Source organism: Hippopotamus amphibius, chromosome 2 (genome assembly GCF_030028045.1).
Source record: "Hippopotamus amphibius kiboko isolate mHipAmp2 chromosome 2, mHipAmp2.hap2, whole genome shotgun sequence".
NCBI lineage: Eukaryota > Metazoa > Chordata > Mammalia > Artiodactyla > Hippopotamidae > Hippopotamus > Hippopotamus amphibius.
Window position 1 is genome coordinate 84,280,234 of NC_080187.1, and position 25,556 is coordinate 84,305,789.

Sequence of the window (25,556 nt, forward strand, 5' to 3'; positions counted from 1 at the left end):
GTCTCAGCACGATGAAGACCATATTTCATCTAAGACCAGGAACACCCTCCTTTTCACTTCTATTTATAAAGAGCTATGTGCTCTCTCTCTCTCTCCAACCCCCCACCCCATCTCAGTTTTTGATAAGTAAAATTTTTTTGACATAAATCACAGCAGCATATTTTTGTTCTGTTTTTCTGTTTGTTTGTTTTAAGAACTTTTAGATAAGTAAACTTCTTCAAGATACTTCCATCTGCTCAATGGTATTTAGAGATAATACTGTGGAATTCAAATTTTGCTGCCCAGAATGAAGACTGTACAGCTAATGCATATAAAGTATGTTTTCTTGGGAGTTTCTTGGTGATCCAGTGGTTAGGACTCAGTGCTTTCACTGCTGGGGCCCAGATTCAATCCCTGGTCAGGGAACTAAGATCCCGCAAGCCACATGGTGGTGTGGCCAATAAGTAAATAAAGTACGTTTTCTCCCCACCTCATTTAATAATACATTTTTTTAGGATTAAAAACTAATGTGTGCTCTTCGTAAAAAAAAAAAATTGTAAAATAGTACAGATTAAAGGTAAAAGTGAAAGTGCTCTCTCCACCCATTCCTAAGAATAGCCGATGGCAGTAGTTGCTGTCCTCATCCTCCCAGGCACGTTTGTGCATATACAAAGACATTCACTCAAAAAGAGGCTTCATTCATTCTAAAATTAGGATGTTACACACTCCAGTGGGCTTTCTGCAGTCAGCGTGTTTCATGGATGTTCCTCCACCTCCATCCATAGAGAACAGCCTGCATCTCTAATAGCTGTGTCACTTCTCTTCCCACTCAGGGTACCAGGAAAACTGTAATGAACTCTTTTATTTTCCTGGTATAGCTCTTCCCTGGGCACATACAGCTTGCTAAATTGAAACCATATTTCTAGATTATTTATCCATATATATATATATATATATATATATATATATAAACAAAATACAGTGTGTACAGAGAAATGTATGAGTGATGTGTTCTGAGAGAATTTCTCCGCTTTGTGATGCTGGCTCTCTCCGGTTACTCCAGATATTAACAGGAGTGCCTCAGAAAGACCTTCTCTGACCAGCCTCTAAATCAGTACCCCCAGACACCACTACCCCCTTACCAGCCTCACTGTTCATCACAGCGCTCTCACACCCTAACATTACATTATTTATGTGTGTGTTTGTTGATTCACAATCTCCCCAACTTCAGTGTAAGCTCATCAAGGGCAGAGACGTTGCTGGTTTGTTTGCTGTTATATCCTAGTGCCTAGAAAACGTCATAGTAATTAGTAAGCATCCAAAAAATATTTACCAGATAAATAACCATATAAGAGTAAGACAATGGAGATTAAAATGCATCCCTTCCTGAAATTCTGGGTTTCCAGCTTGCAGGGGGGGTGTGTGTGTGTGTTGGTGTGTAGCTCTCATCAGAAGCAAAACCGATGCAATTTGAATACGATAGTAGTTATAGCTCCAAGAACAAATACCTGTGTGGATTCTACTGTAAACATTCAAGACTAGTGGAGCTGGGTGGGACTCAAGGAAATATTCTAGCAGGAAATCAAAGGTCTTTGAACAACCATTCAGTATTTTCTCCTCTACTGAAAATCCTTCTAGTTTTGCTAGAATCAATAAGGGAGATATTTGACTTTTTGTCCCTAATGTCAGATAACTTCTTCCCCAAGTGTATTAAAATTCTTTTTTATCTGGCAGTTTGTTTTTGGTCTGACAGTATAATCAGTGGATATTAAAGAAGTATATGATAAGCTCATCACTAGATTAGACTCAATAGGGTGTGATTTTTCTTGATATACATTACACATTGTTATATTGGGTACCATACCTAGCAGTAACTGCAAAATTTTAGTACAAGCTTACCTGTCATTCCGAAAGATCTTTGGTAGATACCTTCTGGGGAACCACATGGCCAGAGCACACATCAGAACCCAAAGGATGGCAAGTTCATCAAGCATCTGACCCAGGAAACTAAGGGTTGCATGGAAGTAGACAGATCCAATTCCTAGAATCAATTACAACAATAAAAAAAAGTCAAATAGAAGAACAGACTCACAAATTCAATACACTGCTTAAGGACAGCCCTCTCACAAACAGCAATGACCAGGTTGCTCTAGCTCTCTGAGAAAAGAAGCTGAAGGAAGAAACTCACACCACCTAGGCATGCAGACTTCAAGTCTAGAAAGAGGATTTGAAGTAAGGCCCAAACACCAGCACATCAGAACTTTAATAACCCCACAAACACACTCTGTCTTCATCCACTGAGCCTTCATGGGAACAGGAAGTGAATAAAAGTCAACATTCTCTCACTGTTAAGAATTCCCAATCTGCCTGTGGAAGGAAATGAAAATTACACAAGTATTTCCCAGAATAATGAAGGATCAAATATCTAGAATTTGGGTTTTTTTTGTTTTTTTAATTTTAGTCCATTAGTCCAGACTTCAATTGTTTCACATGACTTTCTTCAGAAGTTCACAGAAAACTGCACTGGCACAACACCCATAGCTATTACATAAATGCACCCTCAAATGCAATTGTGATAATTACAGTCACCCTGGTTATCAAGCCCACATTCAAAAGAGTCCTCCTTTTGGCGTCTAGTAAACAACATAAAAGTTTGCTAAGACGTCAGAGTGACTTTGGTTTACAAAACATAATGTTCAAAGGGGTCAGGGAGTGTGCAGAATTCCATTTCCTCCCGTCAGCCCATGCTCGCAAACGAATCCACTTACCCACTACAACTAAGAGAGTCCATATTAAGTAGATGCCACTGTTGAAGCATGTTGCATACTGACGAAACAAGCACATGCAGATGGGCGGTAAAATGAAAAACAAGGCGTTGCTGATCTGGGGGTAGGAAATGTAAAACAAAAAGATGAATATTAAGTAAAAGGGCAAAAAATAAAGCAGCTAGTTCAAAGTACGTCCTTTGTAAATGGAGATGAATGTGGCCATACGTCTTTTTTTAACTGCAATTGCACAGCCAGGAAAACTTAAACAATTTCTTTATTAAAACCCTTTAGGGGGCTCCTTCCCACCTCTTTGATCATAGGAACAGCTATAGAAACACTGCCATCTGTGAAAGCTGCGCAGGGCCCTCTCTTGATTTGAAAAACCAATGACTCATTCTTCTTTTTTTTTTTCAAGAACTTTTATTGAGATACAATTGACATACAATAAACTGCATATATTTAAAGTGTACAATTTGATATTTTTTTCTTATTAATAATGTATATATGGATCCCAATCTCCCAATTCATCCCACCAATGACTCATTCTTTTTCTGCACAGATCAATTATGAAGCATCCTAATTTACTTGCATGATCATTTTTAAAGATAAGGCCTGCACTAACCAATGGTAAAAAATAAATTTTAATGAAAAATGAGAAGAACTAAACTTGTTCTAGCCCCCAATAATTTTCTGCCAGCCAGGCCCTCGGCCCACAGGAAGGCAGGATTCCTCCTCATTTCCCCTGTGTCACCCTTGTCAGCTTTCTCACCCTAATCAAAACCTACTTTTAGGTAAAGATCATATTTGTAAGTTCCTTCCTTCCTAGCTTCAAAATGCTATCATTTTATCTTTCAGACTTTAGTATGGATTTGCATCTATTACCTCTCCACAGGGCATTTGGCTTTTTAAAATACCAGACTGGACAGCCTAACTCTAGGATCTCACCTCGAATTTTTCTTTTTTAACCTCTAATTTTTTTAATTTCTTTGTTGTCTCCGCTCTTTTCTCCTGCCCCGCCCCCACCAGGGGGAGTCACAGCCAATTCTTTTTTTTTCCAGATTTTAAAAAATTGAGTAAAACTCACATAACACAAAATTAACCATTTTAGAGTATACACAGTTCGGTGGCAGTTAACACATTTGTAATGTGCAACTATCACCTCTATCTAGTTCTAAAATGTTTTCACCACTCCGAAAAGAAACCTATATCCATTAAGCGGTCACTCCCCATTCTCCCCTCCCCCAGCCCCTGGCAACCACTAATCTGCCTTCTGTCTCCATGAATTTACCTATTCTGGATAGTTCATAAGAGTGGAATCATACAATAAACAACCTTTTGTGTCTGGCTTCTTTCACTCAGCCTCATGGTTTTGAGGTTCATCTGCACTGTAGCATGTAGCAATACTTCCTTTTTATGGATGAATAATATTCCATTGTATGGACACCACATTTTGTTTATCTAATGTCCATCTATTAACAGACAGTAAGTAGTGCTGCTGTGAACATTCGTGTACAAGGTTTTGAGCACTTGTTTTCAATTCTTTGAGATATATCCCCAGGCTGACATTGCTGGATCATATGGTAATTCTATGTTTAACTTACTGAGAAACCACAAAACAGTGGTTGAACCATTTTACATTCCTACCAGCAATGTCTAATTTTTTCACATCCTTGCCCACACTCGTTATTTTCTGAGATTTTTATTTGCATTGTTTGTTTAATTAAGGCCATCCTAGAAGATATGCAGTGGTAGGGATATTCAGCTTTTTTTAAAGTGTCACCTCTAATTGAGGAGTGGGGAGCTCCCTGTAAAGGCCTGTGCACACAGAGGAAACTCGCAGAATGTTTAGACAACAGCTGGGTCTAAATGAACAGCACCCTTGAGGAAGGAGTCGGGGAGGGGTCAAAAAAGCCTAAAACCTTTCAGGGATAGGAGGATGGGGCAGGTGAGGTCTGGAAAGCCAAGCACATGGGGACTTTCAAAAAGAAAAGACTGGTCACCCATGTTGGACAACACAGAGGGGGTCGCAAAGGAACCATGAGTGTGGGTATCTGAACTAACTGGAAGGAGCCAGGGCAGAAGGACTTTTCCAGACCTAGGAAATCACACTGGTGCACAACTCAACAAGATGCATCAGCAAACTCCAGAACTGGAGGCATAGTACAGGGAGGAACTGGCAACGACAGCAGCCAACACACGCCTCAGTCACCACCTGGCAACAAGAGGGGATGGGAATGACACAGTCTTTCGAAAGGGGATAAGGATGGAGTGAGAGAGCAGTAAAGAATGAACAAGACCTTTTGTCAGGGGTGGGATAGGCGCGAGGCTGCTGCCTTTGGTTAAAGTTCAAGACTGAAATCCCTCACGGGGCTGCATCCTCCTGGAGAAGGGAGTCCCTTGTTCTAGCTGGCCCATTCTGATGGGCACCTTTTTCTCTCTCCTCCTTAAGAGCCCTTTGAGCTCCTGGTGACCCTGGGAGAGAATCTGGATAAATGGCCTCAGCTGTCCCGTGGTACGCAGTCTCCAGACTTGGAAATACAGTTAACTCTCATTTACTAAGAAGCAGATAAGGAAGAATCAGGACAAGGGTCTACATGTTATCACAGCCTTTAACTTTCCTTGGAATTATGTAAAGAATTAGAGATCTTAAAAAGAACAAAAGAAAGAAAGAAAGAAATCTTTAAGAGTTAAATGAGAGATTTTAAAGACCATCCCTTGTTTTATAAGGGGATGAAATTAAGGGCCCAGAAAGGCTCCCAGGTTGGCCAAGGTCAGAGAGGCAATCACCCACAGAGCTGGGGCCAGCATCTAGCTGTTCCTTCCACTGCCCAGAGCTGATTTTTTTTCACCTCCAACCCACCCAACCACATTCTGACCCCTTTGGCTTCATGCCTTAATGGGCATCTAACAATTCTGAATTGCATCACACACTGTGGACCTATGACCTTCATGTGATTTAAACATGGCTCTCTTTTTTGTTAAACATAGAGGTAGGGGGAATAAAGGAGGGGAAAGGGAAGAAGGAGGAGAAAAATGGAATTGTTATACCATATGTAACTTTCTCCTTTCATGTATGTGAATGTGTTCTCCGTGTAAGAAAACAAATACATTACAAAGCTGAAATCTTCATTTCTATCCTCCTCCCTGGAGAGCCCCACTCTTCTCAGATTCATAATCCTCAATTTCTTTGCATTTACGTGAATACACATATATCACATATGGCAACACTATCATCCTGCAACTTCCTATTCTCTCTCATTCAGCAATATGCCCTGCAAATCTTCTCATCTTAGTTCATAGAGATTTACCACACTTGCTGCAAGCGCTGCAGATGGCAGCAGTTTACTGAGCCACTCCCCAGTGGGAGGCACACTGATTTGCAGCCCCACCTACAATGCCAGGGAATAAATATAACACAGCTTTTTACGCCAGTACCGTTGTCCCTCGGCATCCGTGGGGGATTGGTTCCAGGACCCCCTCAGGTACCAAACTCACCTAGATGCTCAAGTCTCTTTATATAAAATGGCATAACATTTGCATATAACATACACACATCCTCCTGTATACTTTAAATCATCTCTAGATTACATATAATACCTAACACAGTGTAAATGCTATGTAAATAGCTATAAATACAATGTAAATGCCATGTAAACAGTTGCCAGTATACAGCAATTCAAGTTTCGCTTTCTGGAACCTTCTGGAATTTTTTTTCCAAATATTTTCAATCCACAGTTGATTGAATCTGCAGATACAGAGTCACGGATAAGGAGGGCTGACTGTATATGTTCATTGCCTCAAGTCCTCTCAATCTCCTTTGCTTCAGCCAAGTGAACTATCTATGGCCAAGCTGTACTTTAAAAGGCTTCTTCAATCTATGTTACCATTAGCAATGTACACAATAATTACTTTTAAATATCCTTACACACTGGTCACAAAAACATGAGGTCATTTATTACACCTGCAATAAAGTTGATAACAAATATTTTTAATGCCCATATTAGGGAGTTCAATTTAGAAGCACCATTTTGCATGATAGTCCCAAATAACACTGAAATCACATTATTGCTTCTGCATAGTCCATCTATCAATGCCTGCTGGTCCACCATGTCTTTCAAAGACATCAATCTATGGGGACTTCCCTGGCAATCCAGTGGTTAAAACTTCACCCTTCCTGTGCAGGGAACATGGGTTTGATCCCCAGTGGGGGAACTAAGATCCCACATGCCACACAGTGCAGCCAAAAAAAAATTTTTTAACAATTAAAAAGACAACAATCTATGAAAAGGAAAAGACCAAATTAGAGGGAGACAATCCCCAAGACAAAAAGAGGAAGGAACTCCTAAAGAAATACGGAAAAGCAAACAAGTCGTTGTTAAAAGACAGATTCAATGGCTCCATCTCTACTGAGAAATGAAACTTCCCCTCAAAGTTGTGTAGGTCACTAAAGTTGAATAGTTCAGCCAAGGGGTATTTTTTAAAGCCTATTGTTGCATTATCCTTCAGAGAATTGGTTTGTTTAATGCCTGCAGAACAGATTTTTTTTTTTAATTAAAAGGAAACCACAATTTTAAAGTTTATTATTTCCTTAGAAAGTTCCTCATTCTATGAATTCCTACCAGCCATTTGCACCAAAATAATCTCAGGAACACACTGCAATCACATCCTGACACATGTGATTGTGCACTTTCCCAGACAGAGGGTAAATACTGACAAAGCAATAGGCTGTAAGTTTTTCTGAACAGCAGGTTCATAAAAAGCTAAGGGGCATTAGTCCCGCTGAGTAGACTATCTATGTATTTTAATCATATGCAGATTCCTAACTATCCATTCCATTGCTCCCTTTCTGCCTCTGGGATGACCAACTGTCCTGGTATGCCTGGCACTGAGAAGGGTTCCCAGGATGTGGGACTTTCAGTTTTAAGAATGGGAAAGTTCCAGGCTAACTAGGACAAGTTGGTCACCTGACCCAGAAGCCTTCCTGCAAAATCCCCCCACCCCACCTCCCACAGTACATCCTCACCACCCAGATGACTGTCTGCAGGTGTGGTCTCTGAGACAGGCACACAGTTGCCCAGCAAATGGATGGATGGATGGATGGGTGGATGGATGGATGGATGGATGGATGGATGAATGGGTGGATGGATAGAGAGACTGATAGATTGGCTGATAGATAACTCTGCTCTACAGATAGTGGGATGCGGGCTTTATCATATAAAGAGAACTCTACTTATCTTGATGATTGAGGGCAGAGCTGATTAGAGGTGACAGATCATAGGCTGATTTTAGGTATATATTTTGCTTCAAGGCTTTTTTTCCAGTACCAGTTGATTTCCTTCTCTCCCCCTGAATCCCCAACAGAATTCCTGAAGGCAAAGCTCAGTAATTAAAAGGCAAACCCCGCCTTTCCTCCAAAGCTGCCAGGTCTGGAGTTTTTCTCTTTAGTGTGACTGCGCCTTAAAACTTAAAACATAAAAAGGAACTCATTTCAATAAAACTTGTATTTAGAAGAAACAGTACAAAATGAACATAAGCAAAAGGCTGTGGAAGGGCATGATGTGTTCTCGGAAGAGATATTTGGGCTTGGCTGATGCAAAGGATGATGACAAGATTTGAGGCAATGGAGATCTGTGGGGACCAAAAGCAAAATGCTCTGTATTCCCAAAGCTCGCCAGTGGGAACACAGGTCAGAGTGCTCTCTCTGGTGGACCATTAAGCAACCATTATCAGCCTTCGAAGTAAATACTCCCCTCGACACAGCAATTTCCCATCTAGAATTAGTACTTGGAAAAGTACATCCAGATGCCTATTTGAGGATATTCATTGCATCACCGTTCAGAAACCAAAATGAAAACAATAAACAGAGGCTGCCCTAAATGTCCACCAATAATGAACTGACTGGTTTAATAAACTATCGTCAATCCATTAAATGGAATACATTAAATATATACATTAAATTAAATACATTGTAAAGAGGAAGATAATTCTATATGATCGAATATGGGATTATCTTCAAGACAAATTAAATGAAAAAACCAAGGTGCAGAAGAGTTTCTGTAGTATGATCTCAGTTGGGTTGTGATGTGTATATACATGTTTCACATATATTTTAAATGTTCGCATAAATACATGTGTTTTTTGCATGCTTATAAAATGTCTGAAAAGATACAGAAGAAAGGATATTTTTCTCTTTATAACTTGATATTTTTTACCATGATCGTGTTGTTACTTTTATAATAAACAACAATAGCAAAAACTGCTGTTAAGGGACTTCCCTGGCAGTCCAGTGGTTAAGGTTCTGCTTCCATTGCAGGAGGCCCAGGTTCGATCCCTGGTGGGGGAACTAAGGTCCCTCATGCCACACGACATGGCCAAAAAAAAAAAAAGCTACCTTAAACAAAACTTTTTTCCCATATCAAACACCATGATTAGCCTAGAGACCAAAATGGTCCCAATGTAGGAGTTTTAAGTTAAAGAATGACTGAATAATAAATACCTGCACTATGCTAAACAAATAAGTCTAAAGTAGCTACAATGGCATTTGCATCTTCAAGAGCAGAATCTTAGTAGGGTCAAATGGACCATCCAAGTTCTAACTCTAGTTCTGCCATTTTCTTGACCTTAGCAAGTTGCACAATCTAACTAGGCCCTAGTTTCCTCCTTTATCAAATGGATGTAATAAAAGCACCCACTACTGAGGGTGACTGCAGAGTACCCAGCAGAGCTTCAACACATAGCCAACAACTGGCAGTAGCCAGGAGTGACTGAAGTTGTAGAAGTGCTGCGCTACCGCCAAGACCCATCAAGGAGGTCCCACATCCCCTCCCAGTCTTCTCCTGATTTTACATCTTTATTCCTTAAATTTGCTTTCTCAAAATTAGTAATGATTATCATTTCCTTGTAAAATGGATAATTAGGCGTGCTGCATTACTATGACGATTGAATGAGATGTTTATCTCCACGTAAGAGCTCACTGTTCTTAACACAGGAGTAAGATAAGCATGGGTTTGTCCTGTGACAAGGATCAGAAGATAACTAGGACGTGGGAAGAAGAGAAGAAAATGTTTTTTGCTAAACTCTTTGGACCTACACTCTACAAAGTTTGATGCCCAACTACTTCTCTGAGACCCTAAAGCAAATTCTGCGGTTTACAAGTATTTCAAAGAATAAGGTTTGTCAGGCAGACCAGCAGAGCTAATCAGCCACAGACGCTGCAGCTGAAGATCAACAGCTCATTTCTAAAAAAGCCTTCGGCGCTTGCTGCGTAACAGCTCTAATGGGACTAGATTACAAACGAAGACAAAATAAGCTTCCCCCGCCCCTTATCCAGCACTCTGGGGCTTTTCAAGGCAGACTCAGAGCAGTTATACACTAACTTTTTGGGCCAAATAACCAGGCCTGACTCTGCTGGCCTCAGACTCCACAGATAACTACCTTGCTGGGTGTGTGAGAACCTGTCCGCAAGCTGTCATTTCTTCTTTAACTCTGGTGAAATCCTTAGTAGTACTCTCCACTTCCAAATGGAGAATCTCAGTTACTGCTGTTGAAAACACCCAGCCCTGCACCAGCTCATCCTCTGTGGGCACCTGTCCACACCTGACGGCATGCTCTGAAACAGGCTCTACGACTGGTGAAGGGTGGCCACCTCCACGGACTGCATCTGTCACAGCATCTAGGGGCAGCAGAGGGCCAGGTTTCCTTGAGGAATTAACCCAGTCATTAAAGAAGCAGGAATGTTGCTGGGAGGGCAGCCACAGATTTCAGCACTGAGAGGAGGGAGAGTACAGGCTCTGGATTGTGGCCCCAGCCAAGCCAGAAATGAGGGCAGGGCAGCTCCCCTCTCAAGAGCTGTTTCCTCATCAATGAATAGAAGGATGGAGACTAGCTCATGGGAGAGACTTCCAGGCAATAAGTCTTTGACTCAAGCCAAGGACATTGTCTCTAGCAAATCTAAGGGGAAAATCCTAACGAACAACCTCAAATTCACAATGACTCTTAAATCAGGAGTTCCTGTTTCCCATGTTAGGGCAGTGAAAAAATAAGCCACAGAAATGACCATGCAAAGTCTCACCTTTAGTACCAGAATCCTGAGGCATGGGCATAGCAAAAAAGAAGAGGCATTTCCTGCCCAACTGCAGCCTTTCCCTCCCAGAAAGACTAAAAACACACAGGATTCTGCCTTGGGGAAGTTTCCTCTTGCCCACATCTTAGAGACCTAGGCAAGTCCAGAAAACACGCATATGGTCACTCCCACATTTCCCTTTCACTTCCCAGGCTTAATAACTGGAGAGTTCACAGGCCTGGGGGAGCTGAGCTTGGAGCTGGTATGAGACTCCGTACTAAAAGCAAGGAAATAAGAACTCGTAGTAATTAACTTAATTCTGGCCAAAAGTAACTCGACCTATTATTGGTCTACGCGTGGGGCGGCGCCAACCTCGGAGTGGGCCCCGCCCCAGCGACCTGCCGGGAGGTCTCCCTCTTTCCCCGGACTCCTAGAGCAGGTACTCAGGGTAAAAACGCACAATGCGACCTAAGTGCGTCACGCCACAGAGATCCTAAGGGAGGAAGGGAGTAGTCCCAACGGGTTCACCGCCCCCAAGTGACCCAAACTGGAAGAATGGGCTGACACAGAGCACCGGCTCCGGGACGGGTGGGGACCAAACCAGACAATAGAGCCATCAAAATGAAATGACCAGAGGAGGAGGATGAGCCCAGATGTCAGCGATAGGGATAGGAGAGGATACAGATGGAGAGCTGGAAGGCGCGCGGAGGAGGGGGCGTGGGTTGACTCTGGCCCTGGAGCGAAAATGCCCCGGATACACGCACAGACCCAGGTCCAGGCTCCAGGAGCGGCGGCGCTTGGGGACAGCCCCCTCCCGCCAGCCCGGCTGCCATCCCCACTCCCTTGCCCCGCACCGTGTTGTAGAACTCGGCGATGGCAGGCACGATGGTGTAGTTGTCCTCGCACCAGTCCACTTCTGAGCTGCCAGCCCGCAGCTGGTCCCACCAGTGCGGGGCGCTCATGGCCGCTCTGGGGCATTGGAGCAGCTGCTCCCGCAGCGAGAGGAGGCCAGAGCTGCTGCTGGAAACCGAGGGTGGCGGTGGCAGCGGCGGCGGCGGCTTTATGCACCACGGGACAGCGCCGGATGTGGCGCCTCCTGGGCCTGCCTCTCGGGGCTCCGCTCTGCGCTGTAGGACGTGAGTGGCTCGCAGACCCCTCCCTCGGCTCCGCCCCCTGGGGCAGCCCGCGGGACCCTGAGCCGGCCACGCCCACCCCGGAGGCGGGATGCACGGGGGAAGGGAGGGGAGAAGCAAGGACCGGTCCCCTCCTCTCCTCTAGACAAGTCTGTTCCCAGCAGGTGGCAAAGGGCTTGACAGGCCTGCCCATGCCTGCCCACGCCCACCTTCCGGCTCAGACTTGCAGGCGCCCCCTTCCCCAGTTTCGCGAGGAGTGCTAGAGCTTGCCTTGACAAAAATTAAAAATAAGAAACCCAGGAAGGCCCGGCCCCTACGGAATCTGGGCAGAGTTTGCTCAGACTTGCCTGCAGGACACGTGGGACGCCCGCACTCACGGCCGAGAAAAGCCCTCAGTCCCTCCGATGCAGTGTGGCTGGTATGACGCTTCCAGCATATCCCCGGTACAAGAGATGATGACAGGTATATCGCGCTTACTATGTGCCAGGCGCAGTTTGAAGAGCTTCCGTGTGTCACTCAGTGCTCCCAGACGGGGTCCTGTGAAGTGGGTTCTATCAGCAATGCCATTCCAGGTAGTAAGTGGCAGAGCTAGAAATCAAATTCAGGATGATCTCAGATCTGTTCATCACTACTTTGCTTCTGCTGCTGTAACTTCTATTTCTTTCTTTCTTTTTTTTTTTTTTTAAAGTTGTAGTGTTTCCTTTTTTAAAATAGATTTATTTATTTGTATTGGCTGCATTGGGTCTTCCTTGCTGCACACTGGCTTTTCTCTGGTTGTGGCGAGCTGCGGCTACTCTTCCTTGTGGTGCCCTGTCTTTGCATTGCACTGGCTTCTCTTGCTGCAGAGCACGGGCTTCAGTAGTTGCGGCACGCAGGCTCAGTAGTTGTGGTACTTGGGCTTAGTTGCTCTGCGGCATGTGGGTTCTTCCCAGACCAGGGATCGAACCTGTGTCCCCTACATTGACAGGCAGATTCTTAACCACTGCACCACCAGAGAAGTCCCTGCTGTAACTCTTCTGTCATTTCTAAATCAAAGCTGATCTGGTCCCAGTGATTCCTGAAGAAAGACAATGCCAATCTTTTTGGTTTTGGTCATAGCTCTGGTCCTTCTTCCTTAGGTAGTTCTAGGATTTCAGGTCAAGATGGCAGTGGCAAAAGAGGCCCTGGTCAGGTGACTGCCACTAGGATCTCGTTGCTCCAGCCTGCATGGTACCTGGAAGGCCGGCACCTCCCCAGAGTCTGACCTCTCTCTGGCTTAACTGTCCACTTGGACCTTGGTTGGTGCTCAGTGCCTTATGCCCCCAGTGTCCTTCTTCCACAGGTACCTGCACAGCCACTTGCATGTCTTTCCAGCTCTCCATCACTGGCAGAAACTGCAAGGCCCGAATCCTCTCCTAGTCTCCAGGAAATCCAGCTTTCTCCCCTGGGAGCCAGACCACACTCCTCCTTTCGACTTTGTCCCAACTCCTATCCTGTCCTCCTCCTAGACAGCCAGTTCCACTGTGTCCTGAAATTCAGGACTCTCAAAGTGTGAGACCCCTTTCAGGGGATCCAAAGGTCAAAGCAATTTTCCTATTAACACTATGACATTATCTGCCCTTTTGCTCTCATTCTCTCACCAGTGTACATTCAAGTTTTTCAGAGGCTACATGTTTTGTGATGGCATTATCTTTCTGACATCTAATGGAATGTGTGTCTATGTGTTCTTCAGTATTAAAAATGTTTGTGTAGGGTGTGGAGAAAAAGGAATGTAGGTTGGTGCAGCCACTATGGAGAACAGTATGGACATTCCTTATAAAACTGAAAATGGAACTACCATATGACCCAGCAATCCCACTCCTGGGCATATATCCAGAGAAAACTGTAAAAGATGTATACACCCCAATGTTCATAGCAGCACTGTTTACAATAGCCAAGACACGAAAGCAACCAAAATGTCCATCGACAAATGAATGGGTAAGGAGGATGTGATATATATACTTAATAGAATATTACTCAGCCATAAAAAAGAATGAAATAATGCCATTTGCAGCAACATGGATAGACCTAGAGATTACCATACTAAGTGAAGTAAGCCAGATAGAGAAAAACAAATATCATAAGACATCACTTATATTTGGAATCTAAAAAAAAATGATACAAATAAACTATTTACAAAATAGAAATAGACTTACAGACTAGAAAACAAATTTATGGTTACCAAAGGGGAAAACGGGGAGAGGGATAAATTAGGAGTTTGAGATTAACATATACACACTACTGTATATAAAATAGATAACCAACAAGGACCTACTGTATAGCCCAGGGAACTATACTCAATATATTGTAATAATCTATAAGGGAAAGGAATCTGGAAAAGAATATGTGTATGTATATATATATATAATATATATATATGAATTGCTTTGCTGTACACCTAAAACTAACACAACATTGTAAATCAACTATACTTCAATACAAAGTAAGTCTGTGTAAATTTCTAATTTGGTGAATATTGATAGAGATTACTATTGAATACATAAACAAAACTTCTTTATATTCCTTAATTTTTAAGAGTATTAAAGGAGTCCTCAGATTAAAAAGGTTGAGCTGCATGCAGCTCAATACCAAAAAAGCAAATAACCCAATCCACAAATGGGTGGAAGACCTAAACAGATATTTCTCCAAAGAAGACATACAGATGGCCAACAAACACATGAAAAGATGCTCAACATCACTAATCATTAGAGAAATGCAAGTCAAAGCCACAATGAGGTATCACCTCACACTGATCAGAATGGCCATCATCAAAACATCTAGAAACAATAAATGTTAGAGAGGGTGTGGGGAAAAGGGAACTCTCCTGCTCTGTTGGTGGGAATGTAAGTTGGTACAGCCACTATGGAAAACAGTTCGGAGGTTCCTTAAGAAACTAAAAATGGAACTACCATATGACCCAGTAATCCCACTCCTGGGTATATACCCAGAGAAAACCATAATCCAAAAAGAAACATGTACCATAATGTTCATTGCAGCACTATTTACAATAGCCAGGACATGGAAGCAACCTAAATGCCCATCAACAGATGAATGGATAAAGAAGATGTGACACATGTATACAATGGAATATTACTCAGCCATAAAAAGGAATGAAATGGAGCTATATATCATGAGGTGGATAGACCTAGAGTCTGTCATACAGAGTGAGGTAAGCCAGAAAGAGAAAAACAAATACCGTATGCTAACTCATATATACGGAATCTTAAAAAAAAAAAAAAGGTACTGATGAACCCAGTGACAGGGCAAGAATAAGGATGCAGTTGCAGAGAATGGACTGGAGGACAGGGGGTTCGGGGAGCGGGAGGCAAAGGGGAAGCTGGGACGAAATGAGAGAGTAGCATAGACATGTATACACTACCAACTGTCAAATAGATAGCTAGTGGGAAGTTGCTGTATCAAAAAGGGAGATCAACTCGATGATGGGTGATGCCTTACAGGGCCAGGACAGGGAAGGTGGGAGGGAGTCGCGGGAGGGAGGGGATATGGGGATATATGTATAAATACAGCAGATTCACTTTGATGTACCTCAAAAGCTGGTACAAAAGTGTAAAGCAATTATATTCCAATAAAGAGCTTAAAAAAATAAAGACACTGAAGAAAAAAAAAAGGTTGAGCTGCTGTTAAAAAGCAAGATACTCCCAATTACATCATTCATAAAAGATTTTTTTATCATTTAGAATTTTTAAATATTTATTGAATGAGAACTTTTAGACTTAGACATACATCGTTATACATACATCATTATACATCATTTCCACAGAAAAAGGAAAACAAGCAAAAAAAGTTCATTAAGGAATTCCTGTAGTTTCTTCACACACAGAATGTCTATTCTTCTGAATCATTTTATGACTCAAAATTGCTGATGTCCTTAATTACCAGGTGCCAGTGATGTAGCATTTTGAAGAGTACTTCATTATTATTTGCTTTCAAGCCACTAACATCTTGTGTACACCTTTTAATGCCAGCACATTCTTAATCTCTGTTGAAGATGTCAACAGAAGGTTTTCAGACAACAGGCAGCATGTTTCTTTTCTAGATGGTCCTTATACAATTTGTTGACGGAAACATGGAGATTACAGTTGCCAAGTCATACCACCAGGAATAACCACTGAGTTTGTGTGTGTTCAGGCAGTGACAAAACATCTCAGCTGTCACCTGGCCAACCATGATTATAAAATGCCATTCGTTGTAAGATGAACCTGAAATTCAGAGATGTTGCAATGCAAAACAGTGTGAGTTTTAGCATCTATGGAGTTTGGAATTCACTGGATGTTATTCATTCTTCTCTCCAAGTCCTGCTAAGAGAATAACAGGAAATTTCCCTCCTATACAGGAACTCTTATTGTCGATGACAGTTCTGTTTCAAAATCAAAGCCTGACCCCTTGGGTTCTATTTAAAACTGCACAGAGAGACAGTGCTCAAGCCAAAAGCCATTGGTGAGCAGCAGTGAAGGATGCAAGTCACATTATTCCAAATATGCCTGTGTTGGTCTTCTTGGAACTGTTTTAACATTTTTCTGAGGTTTTCATCCACTCTCTCCATTGCTAACGTTTCTTCAATGAATATAACCTTAGTCACGTACCATCATGACCTATCATTAGGTAATTAATTTTGAAATGGACTTATATTAATAGTATGTTGCCTTAGCAACTACCGTTAATGGTTTAATACAAAATCTGATATCTGGAATAAAAAAGAGCTTGGGGAGAGTGGGGGTAAGGTGGGGGCAGGGGGAGGGCAGGATGTGACAGCAGAGAACAAGGAGCTGCTGAGTGAGTTTGTTTCTGATGCTTTTGGTCTAAATATGAGTCAGTGATAGAGATCTAGGAGAGAGCAGGTTTTGGAGAACTGCCTTTGCAGGGAAGTCAGGATGCCAGCATCGTCTATTTTTACAGAATTTATAACTTTTTCTTTGGTCTAAGTAAATATTTGATAATAAATATCCAGTTCAACTGGTCCCGCAAGTGGACTCATCAAGTCACAAAGTCTGCCTTGGAGGGGCGGGGCCGGGGGGGGAGGGTAAACACTTGTGTAAATGAAGCAAGAAGTGCATGATCAAAGATGAAATTTTCTGCATTTTTCCATTTGGCCAGAGTTTTTCATCACTGGTCATGCTTGAGGCTTATTGTTTAGGCCAGTGATTCTCAAGGTATGGTCCCCAGACTGGCAGCATCAGCACCATCTAGGAACTCATTAGAAATGCAGATTTCTAGATCCATACCCCAGACCTATTGAATCTCTGGGGGTGGAGTCCAACAAGTTCTGACTTAACAAGCCCTCCAGGTGATTCTGACCTACACTCATATTGGAGAATCACCGTTTTAGCCAGTGTGTGGCGGGGCAAAAATTCACTCTGGACTATATACTTTGCTTACCTGAAAACAACAACAGCAACAGCAAATCCAAGCCATGACTGCTGCAGCTACCAAGCAAAACAGGAAGAAAAGAGGACCCCAATGAAGGAAGTCATCCTTTCCTCAGGCTTGTCACCAGGAGAATGGGGCTCAGTGTCTGGCCCCCTTCTCCAGATGTGAGGGAAACAAAAGAAGTCACCAAGGATTTTTTCTTTTTTTAATCTAAGGAGTCTCCAAGCTCAGAATTATGGGAGAGGGTTGCAGGAAACAGGACCTTGCCAGCGAAACACTGGTGCAACCACTCCAAGAAAGCGGCCACCTCTGCTGCCGTGGGTGCTCTCTGCTTGTTTACTGACAGCCGTCAGAGGCCACTTCCTGCAGCTGTCACTAGGCCTGTCTTCAGAAGTGCCTCCCTCCTTTCTCTAATCTGCTCTGGAAAACCGCAAACAACATTAGGACTGGGTGTATAAAAAAAGTAAGCCGATCCTGATTGGAAGTCTGAGGCTTTGCCCATGCCTGAAGTGCAGGGAAGTTGTTAACATGTGTTTTGACCTCTGCTTCTGGATAGAGAAGCTGTTCCTTTGTTAAATAATTGTGACTTGCAACAGTGTAGCAGCAATTTTGAGCGCCTGATTTGTTCCAGGCTCTATATGAAGTGCTGGGTAATATAAGACAAAAATATCATTCTTGGCCTCCACAAGCTTAGTCTAGCAGAAGCACACAAACCACTAGAATACAACATGACAATTGCTGAAACAGAGATGCAGACACAGAATGTGGGGTGGGGGGCCCAAGTCTGCACTGAGAGCCAAGGTGGCTCAGCAGAGGGGGCAGCCTCCAGACTGAGATGTGCAAGGTGAATAGGATTTTACCAGGCAGAGCACTGAGGAGGGGGAGTTCTATTTTTTTTAAGCTCTTTATTGGAATATAATTGCTTTACACTCTTGAACCAGTTTCTGAGGTACACCATAGTCAATCAGCTGTATTTATACACATATCCCTATATCCCCTCCCTCCCGCTACTCCCCCCCACCCTACCCGTCCCGGCCCTCTAAGGCATCATCCATCATCGAGTTGATCTCCCTTTGTTATATAGCAACTTCCCACTGGCTATCTGTTCTACAGTTGGTAGTATATATATGTCTATGATACTCCCTCACTTCGTCCCAGCTTCCCCTTCACCTGGGGGGAATTCTTTAGAAGGAACAGTATGTGCAAAAACATGAGGGTCTAAGAAAGCATAATAATTCAGGAAATATGAATAATTCAATAATATGTTTCAGCAGTAAAAGTGGCAGAAGAGGAGGCTGAATTAAAAGACTGATAGATGATGTGAAAAGAGTAGGTCTTTGGGTAGGAAACCTTGATGGCAGAAGAATAAAACAGGCATCAGAAACTGTTGATAATGTCTCTCAGTTATCCAGGTGCAGGGTGGTATGGGCATGACTAAGACATGCATTCATTCTTTTGCATCATTTACATAATTATTGAATATGCAATGTGCCCTAGACGCTTTTCTAGGTGCCAAGGATAGAATGGTAGGCAAAGCAGATGCTGTGTCTGCCCTCACAGAGCTTGCAGTCTCGGGGGAACGTCAGAGATTAAATATCGCATAAATAATTCATTAGTTGAACCATGTGCTAAGAAAAAGTACAAGTCCCATGACAACAGAGAGCAGTGGATGTGATCTTGTCTGAGGGCACTGGGGAAAAGGCTTCCCTGAGGAATTGCATTCTAAGCTGAGAGAAGTGAAGGTTGAGGCAGGGATAAAAGGAATTGAAATAAGGAATGCAACAGAGATATAAAATAGGAGTCATGAAAGGTTTCACTATTGATTTTATATACTTGACACACTTTCCCAACCCACGGATATGGGACTCGAGTTTGTCATTGGCTATTGCAAATGAAATGTGCATGGAATTGATTTGTCCATGACTGAGCAGGGGCTTTGAAAGTGATTCCTAGTCCTGCCATTCCTCATTTTCCTTTGCCATACCCCGTACTGGGACTGCCTCTTAAGCATGGATCCCGGAATGAAGAAGACACACGGAGCAGAACAGAGCTGGAGTCGACCCACAGCCAACTCATAACTTGAGCAAAAAATACAACTTCATGTTCTCAGCCACTGAAATTGAGGGGAATTGTTTCTTACCCCAGCATAACCTAATGAAGGCTGACAAATACAGAAGGAGAATTAATAAAGCTTAACCACTGATTAGAGGCAAGACATGAAAGAGTGGGGGGAAAATAGAAGAGAACTTTTCATAGTGCAGCCTGAGTGATCAGAAGATGCCTAGGTTGCTAACCCAAAGGGAAAATAATATGGAAAATAGTGATTCAGTCTTTAATGTGTTGAATTAAAGGGTAGGCTGAACGTCTGGGAAGATATATTCTTTCAGCAACTGGGAAGGCAAATTGGAGACTAAAGAGACGTCAGGATTAGAGAGAAAGATTTGTGGATCATAACTATAAAAGTGGGCTTCCCTGGTGGCGCAGTGGTTGAGAATCTGCCTGCCAATGCAGGAGACACAGATTCGATCCCTGGGCCAGGAAGATCCCACATGCCGTGGAGCAACTAAGCCCATGCGCCAAAAAAAAAAAAAAAAAAAAAAACTATAAAAGTGATATCTGAGAGCCCTGAAGTAAGTGAGCTCACTGGGACTCAGGAGGAAAAGAGAAGGGAGGTGGGCAAAGGGCAGATCCTTGGGTGTGCCTGCATTTTAAGAGGCCTGAGTGATAAGGAGGCACAAGTCCTGGCAGACAAGGAGCAGTCATGCTGGGCTGAGAAATAATAAAGGATGCAACACCACCTACAAAGCAGCCTTGTCCCCCTCCCCCCCAAATAGTGAACTTAAACCAGATCAAAACTCTAGCTCTCACTACCAATTCACAGCAGGTGAATCACCCAGAGAGCTTGTTAAAAATTTAAAAAATGCAGATTCTGATTGAGTAGGTCTTGAGTGGGGTCCAAGATTCTGCATTTCTAACAAACTTCCAGATGGTACAGATGCTGCTGGTCCATGGGCCATATTTAAGAAGGAAGGCTTTGGGAATGGAAGAAATGACATGCAGATGCAATCAATAAAACCCAGATTAAGGGAAATCCTTCATGACAACCTCATTTCTTAAAACAAAAAATGGGGAGGAAACCTCTAGATTTTCTACAGAGACATGGTAACCAATTACAATCCTCTGTTTAGATCCTAAATCAGAGTATAAACAAATGTGTTTTAGAGCAATTGTGGGAATGTGAACACTGGCTATTGGATATTGGGGAATTATTGCTGACTGGGGAGATGTGGTGATGGTATGACGATGTTTTAAAAGGTGATCCTTCGGGAGGGGGCGGGGGGTGAAGGGGAAGCTGAGACGAAGCGAGAGAGTAGCACAGACATATATATGCTACCAACTGTAAAATAGTTAGTGGGAAGTTGTTGTATAACAAAGGGAGTCCAACTCGAGGATGGAAGATGCCTTAGAGGACTGGGGCAGGGAGGGTGGCGGGGACTTGAGGGGGGGGAGTCAAGGAAGGGAGGGAATACGGGGATATGTGTATAAAAACAGATGATTGAACCTGATGTACCCCCCCAAAAAAAATAATAAAAAATAATAATAAAAAAAATAAAAAATAAAAAATAAATAAAATAAAAAATAAAAAAACAAACCAAAAAAAAAAAAAAAAAAAAAAGGTGATCCTTCAAAAGCCTACATACGTTATAATTCCATTTTTGTGACATGCTGGAAAAGGTGAAACTCGGGAATAAAAATGGATCTGTGGCTGCCTGAGGATGAGAGACGGGGTTCACTGCAAAGGGGCACCGGGCAACTTTGAGGGGTGACCGTTGTTTTGTATCCTGATTGTGGTGGTGATCTGGCTGAATGAGTTTCTAAAACCTCAGAACTGTACCTTAAAAAGGAAAATTTTACTGCATGTAAATGATATCTTAATAAACATGACCAAAAAAGGGGGGCATTATTATTTAGAGATACATACTGAAATATTTGCAGATGAAATCTATCTGAGAAGTGCTCTGAGATTATGGGGATGGGTATTGGTTTGGTGGTATAGATGGAAAAACACTGGCTTTAAATGGCTTATTGTTGAAACTGAGTGGTTGAACCTGGATGGTAGACACGTAAAACTAGTCTCTCTACTTTGTATGTATTTAAAATTTACCATAATAAAATGTTTGAAGAAAATTAAAGCAGCAAAGGGCTTCATGAAATAGGGCGTCCCCATAAGCACCCTTGTAGCCAAGAGCAGCAGAAAGGCAGATTGGGGAGCAAGTGCTGGGGTTTGGCCTTTACCAGTGGGTACCCTTAAAGCAGCAGTTCTGGTCGAACCTGTGGTTGTTCCCTGTCTCCTTCATCCCAAAGGGCCCAGGCCTAGCCCAGAGGTTACCCTCACCTGAGGAAGCGAATGGCAAAAGGCCTGAAGCACACCCTCCCAGGCCTCTGCGTGAGACGGCCCTTTAACCAAGGGACACTTCGGTAAACAAGCTGACTCTCAGCAGCCTGGGTGGAGCCCAGGTGGTTCTGTGGCCATAGACTCCCTGGAACCAGGAAGCTCAAAAGGTCAGGGACTGGTCAGTGCCACGCCTCACAATCCAGGGGACCCCTTGGGCTGGGCTCTGTGGCTACTGAGAAGCGCCGAGGGAGTCTCTGGCACTCAGAGACATCACACCCACTCACAGCGGCCAATACACTTCATGCTACCTTCACCCTGCCTTGTCCTCAGCCCTTCAAACACCAAGAAACATCTGGGGGGATGGAGGCGGCAGGAATCAAGGGGGAGGAGGCCAGGTTGGGGTAAAATGTAAGTAAGGGGCAGATAAAATGTATTTAGTGGAGAAAAAAGTACACAATTGGGCAGGAGCTTGAAGAATGGTTATGGGATGGTCCTCTAGTATAGGAGGGCCTTGAGCAAATTTTAACGCCCAGGTAGAGAAACAGATTGAAAATGTAAAAGAAAAAAAAGGGTGATTAATGAGACTAGATCCTGAAGGAGATGGAAAGAGGTGGAATGCAATTTGTCTGGAGAGAAAGGACAGCATGGAGTAGACACGTATTGTTTTGTCCCAGAATCCCCTCCTTTTCTGGGATCTCCTGCCTCTTCAGTGAGGTCTGCCCACCTCCCACCTTCCCCTGTACCCACCTCCATTCAGATGGCTACCATAGGAACAGCCATGGTAATACACTGTGACCCAACTCTGGCTGGAGTTCATTGGTCCATAAGTGGGTCTTGGTTCAAGCTGGCCAATCAGAATGCATCCATGGGAATTTGGAATCAGAACTGAGCTCTTCCAGCTCCATCTGTCTGCCTGATGGATAGAGATCTGAACCAAGACACTATTGGTAACTTGTTCCAATGGATGGAGATGTAGGCAGAACTGGTACACAGCATAAGAGAAGGATGAAGCAATTCCAAAAAACAAAACACAACTGTACACACAAGAGAGAGTCCAGGTGGAAAAGAAGTCCCTGGCTCCAGCTATGCCCGGGGATCTAGCCACATACAAATATTCCCAAGATAGCCTGGCACCTTTATAGTAGAGTTGCATTTTTGCTTAAGCTAATTTGGATAGGATTTCTCTGTGTTAAAACCAAGCGTCCTAACAGAACTCTATGCTAAGAAAGAGGGGACTATGGAGAGTATATATGAACACCTGGACACGTTTTTGAGGGTGAGAGAAGATTGAAGCAGTTCATACTTCTGAGAGAAGTGAGAGGAAATGTTGTCTACTGAAAAAGAGAGGTCCAGGTAAGAGGTCGGGCCTTTAAAGAAAGTGGAGAAGATTGGGGCCAATGAAAAGACCATCCATTTTTACTAAATTCTCTAACCATTGTAATAGTTGGAGGCAAGAATCTAAAATGCCACGTTTTGTAGATCGTGACAGTCATTACCAGGAAAGTTGCAGACTAGACGCCAAGAAGAGCCACAGATCATTAATCCTTCTCATTAGCAATGCAGCCAGGGGAACAAATGATAAGAAGTTAGGGAATAGATAGTCAGTGGGAAGTTGTTGTGCAACAAAGGGAGTCCAACTCGAGGATGGAAGATGCCTTAGAGGACTGGGGCGGGGAGGGTGGGGGGGACTCGAGGAGGGGGGGTCAAGGAAGGGAGGGAATACGGGGATATGTGTATAAAAACAGATGATTGAACTTGGTGTACCCCCCCCAAAAAAAAAAATGTTAGGGGATGCTTGGGCTTCCCTGGTGGCTCAGTGGTTAAGAATCCGCCTGCCAATGCAGGGGACATGGGCTTGAGCCCTGGTCTGGGAAGATCCCACATGCCTCAGAGCAACTAAACCCATGTGCCACAACTACTGAGCCTGTGCTCTAGAGCCTGCGAGCCACAACTACCGAAGCCCACGTGCCTAGAGCCTGTGCTCTACAGCAAGAGAAGCCACTGCAATGGGAAGCTCCCACACTGCAACGAAGAGGAGCCCCCGCTCTCCGCAACTAGAGAAAGCCCATGCACAGCATCAGAGACCCAAAGCAGTCAAAAAAATTAATTAATTAATTAATTTTAAAAAAAAGAGGATGCTTGACCCCCCTCTGATGTGTGAAAATTTAAAGAAATTTAATCCTAGAAATATCTGACAGTTCCCAAAATTAGTGGACCCACTGCAAGGGCTGGGATTTCCCTTCACATGAAAAAGTTACCAAACATATCACAGCATGAGCATTTTGAAGAAACCTTTGACAGGATTCGTAGTGAGAATTTTAGAGAATAATTTGTGCATCTCCTTGCAGATACCAACTAACTACAAACAACTCATGGATTTTCGTCATGGCGACATTTCCAGCTAGTCATTTAGGACCAAGAAGTTGGTGGGGCCCAGGCTGACACTGAGCCACAGCTCTCCTGTCCTCTCTCTGGTACTTCTGGGGTCTGTGTGGTTTCCTACTGGATGATGTTCTCAACTAGATTAAATCCCACTCTCAACTTCCACCCATGGAAGAAACTGCTGGAACCCCAGTGCCAGTTTTTGCCAGAATCACCATCTGAACTTGTTGAGCCCAGAAGGTATGATCTTGGTACGCCTCCCCGAGGCTGTCCACCATCTGAATCAATCCACAGCACCTCAGCACCAAGTTCAGCCTTCCATCTATCTGTTCCTTGTAGCAAGGTCAGCCTGGGTTGGAACCCTCAGGGAAAGCCTCCCCAAAGCAGTCCAACTTGGGAGAGGGGAAGGAAGACATTGCTGGAAGTGAGAGTGACATGAGAATAATTTGGGCCTCTCCTTGCAGATACCAACTAACTACAAACAACTCATGGATTTTCGTCATGGTGACCTTTCCAGCTAGTCATTTAGGACGAAGAAGTGGATGGGATGTGGTTAATGACAGGTGATGATGTGGCGACAGGGATGGTGAGGATAATTAACACTTACTGAGAGTCTACCGTGCACCAAGAGCTGTTTAACTTTTCTCACGTTTAAGTTCATTTATCCTCAACATGAGCTCTATGAGGAAGGTATTACAACCATTTTACAGATGGGGAAACTGAGGAAGCGAGAGAGTGAATAAGTTGTCTAAGTCGCATAGCTATTAAAGAATGAAAATACATGGGACAAACAGAAAATTGCCCCATCGCTTCTTGGCCTTTTGGCTAAGATCAAGCGTAGTGAAGAAGATTGCCCGGATATAGTGACTTGATCTGATAAAAACACAGATTTATTCTTGCATTTTTTCTATCATCCCCTTTCCTTCCTGCCCACCACCAAATATATCATAAACACATGCCACAGCCTGTTTTCCACAACCCTGCAAAAACATCCCTTAGTCCCTGACCCAAAGGGAGAGAAATCCATTGTAATTCTTGCTCCTGGATGTAGTTAGAGAAATATTGGCAAGGAGTTTGCTAGCTTCATTTCTTTAACTTCCTTTCCCAAACATAGCATGGCATGTTTTAAAATTAGTTTCTTCCTATAAGTAGAAATTGTCCTTGAAATTTAGTTTTTTCTGTCTAAATAATCTTTTTTTCCTGTTTTCTTGACTTGAACCAAATATGAGACAGCTTACTGAAATGTACAAGCTCATTTCCTCCCTTACTGCTTTTCTTCCTTTCTGTGTTTATACCTCCCTTTGGAAAGTGTCTTTTTCCCCAAACACACTTCAAAAACTCATTTGCTTGTTAGTTGGGGGAAATTTTACCTTTACTGATTGCTTTTAGGATTATTTTAACTCAGTGCTATTGAATACAAAATGTGTTCT

The 25,556-nt window shown here is 43.1% G+C and overlaps 1 protein-coding gene across 5 annotated transcripts in view; it reads right to left on the reverse strand.

Annotated features, from left to right (window-relative positions):
• ACER2 (alkaline ceramidase 2) overlaps window positions 1-11,894 on the reverse strand; it is a 77,977-nt gene extending 66,083 nt beyond the window's left edge. For 4 of the 5 annotated variants that reach the window (XM_057722752.1, XM_057722754.1, XM_057722751.1 and 1 more), the window contains exons 1-3: window positions 11,664-11,894; window positions 2,748-2,862; window positions 1,879-2,020 (exon numbers count right to left, since the gene is read on the reverse strand). In XM_057722752.1, coding sequence (XP_057578735.1) covers window positions 1,879-2,020; window positions 2,748-2,862; window positions 11,664-11,771 — 365 coding nt within the window. In that variant the 5' untranslated portion in view covers window positions 11,772-11,894. Of the gene's footprint in view, window positions 1-1,878; window positions 2,021-2,747; window positions 2,863-10,181; window positions 10,420-11,663 lie in introns of all 5 variants that reach the window. The other variant, XM_057722755.1, reaches the window with a different exon arrangement.
• Window positions 11,895-25,556: the final 13,662 nt, after the last annotated feature.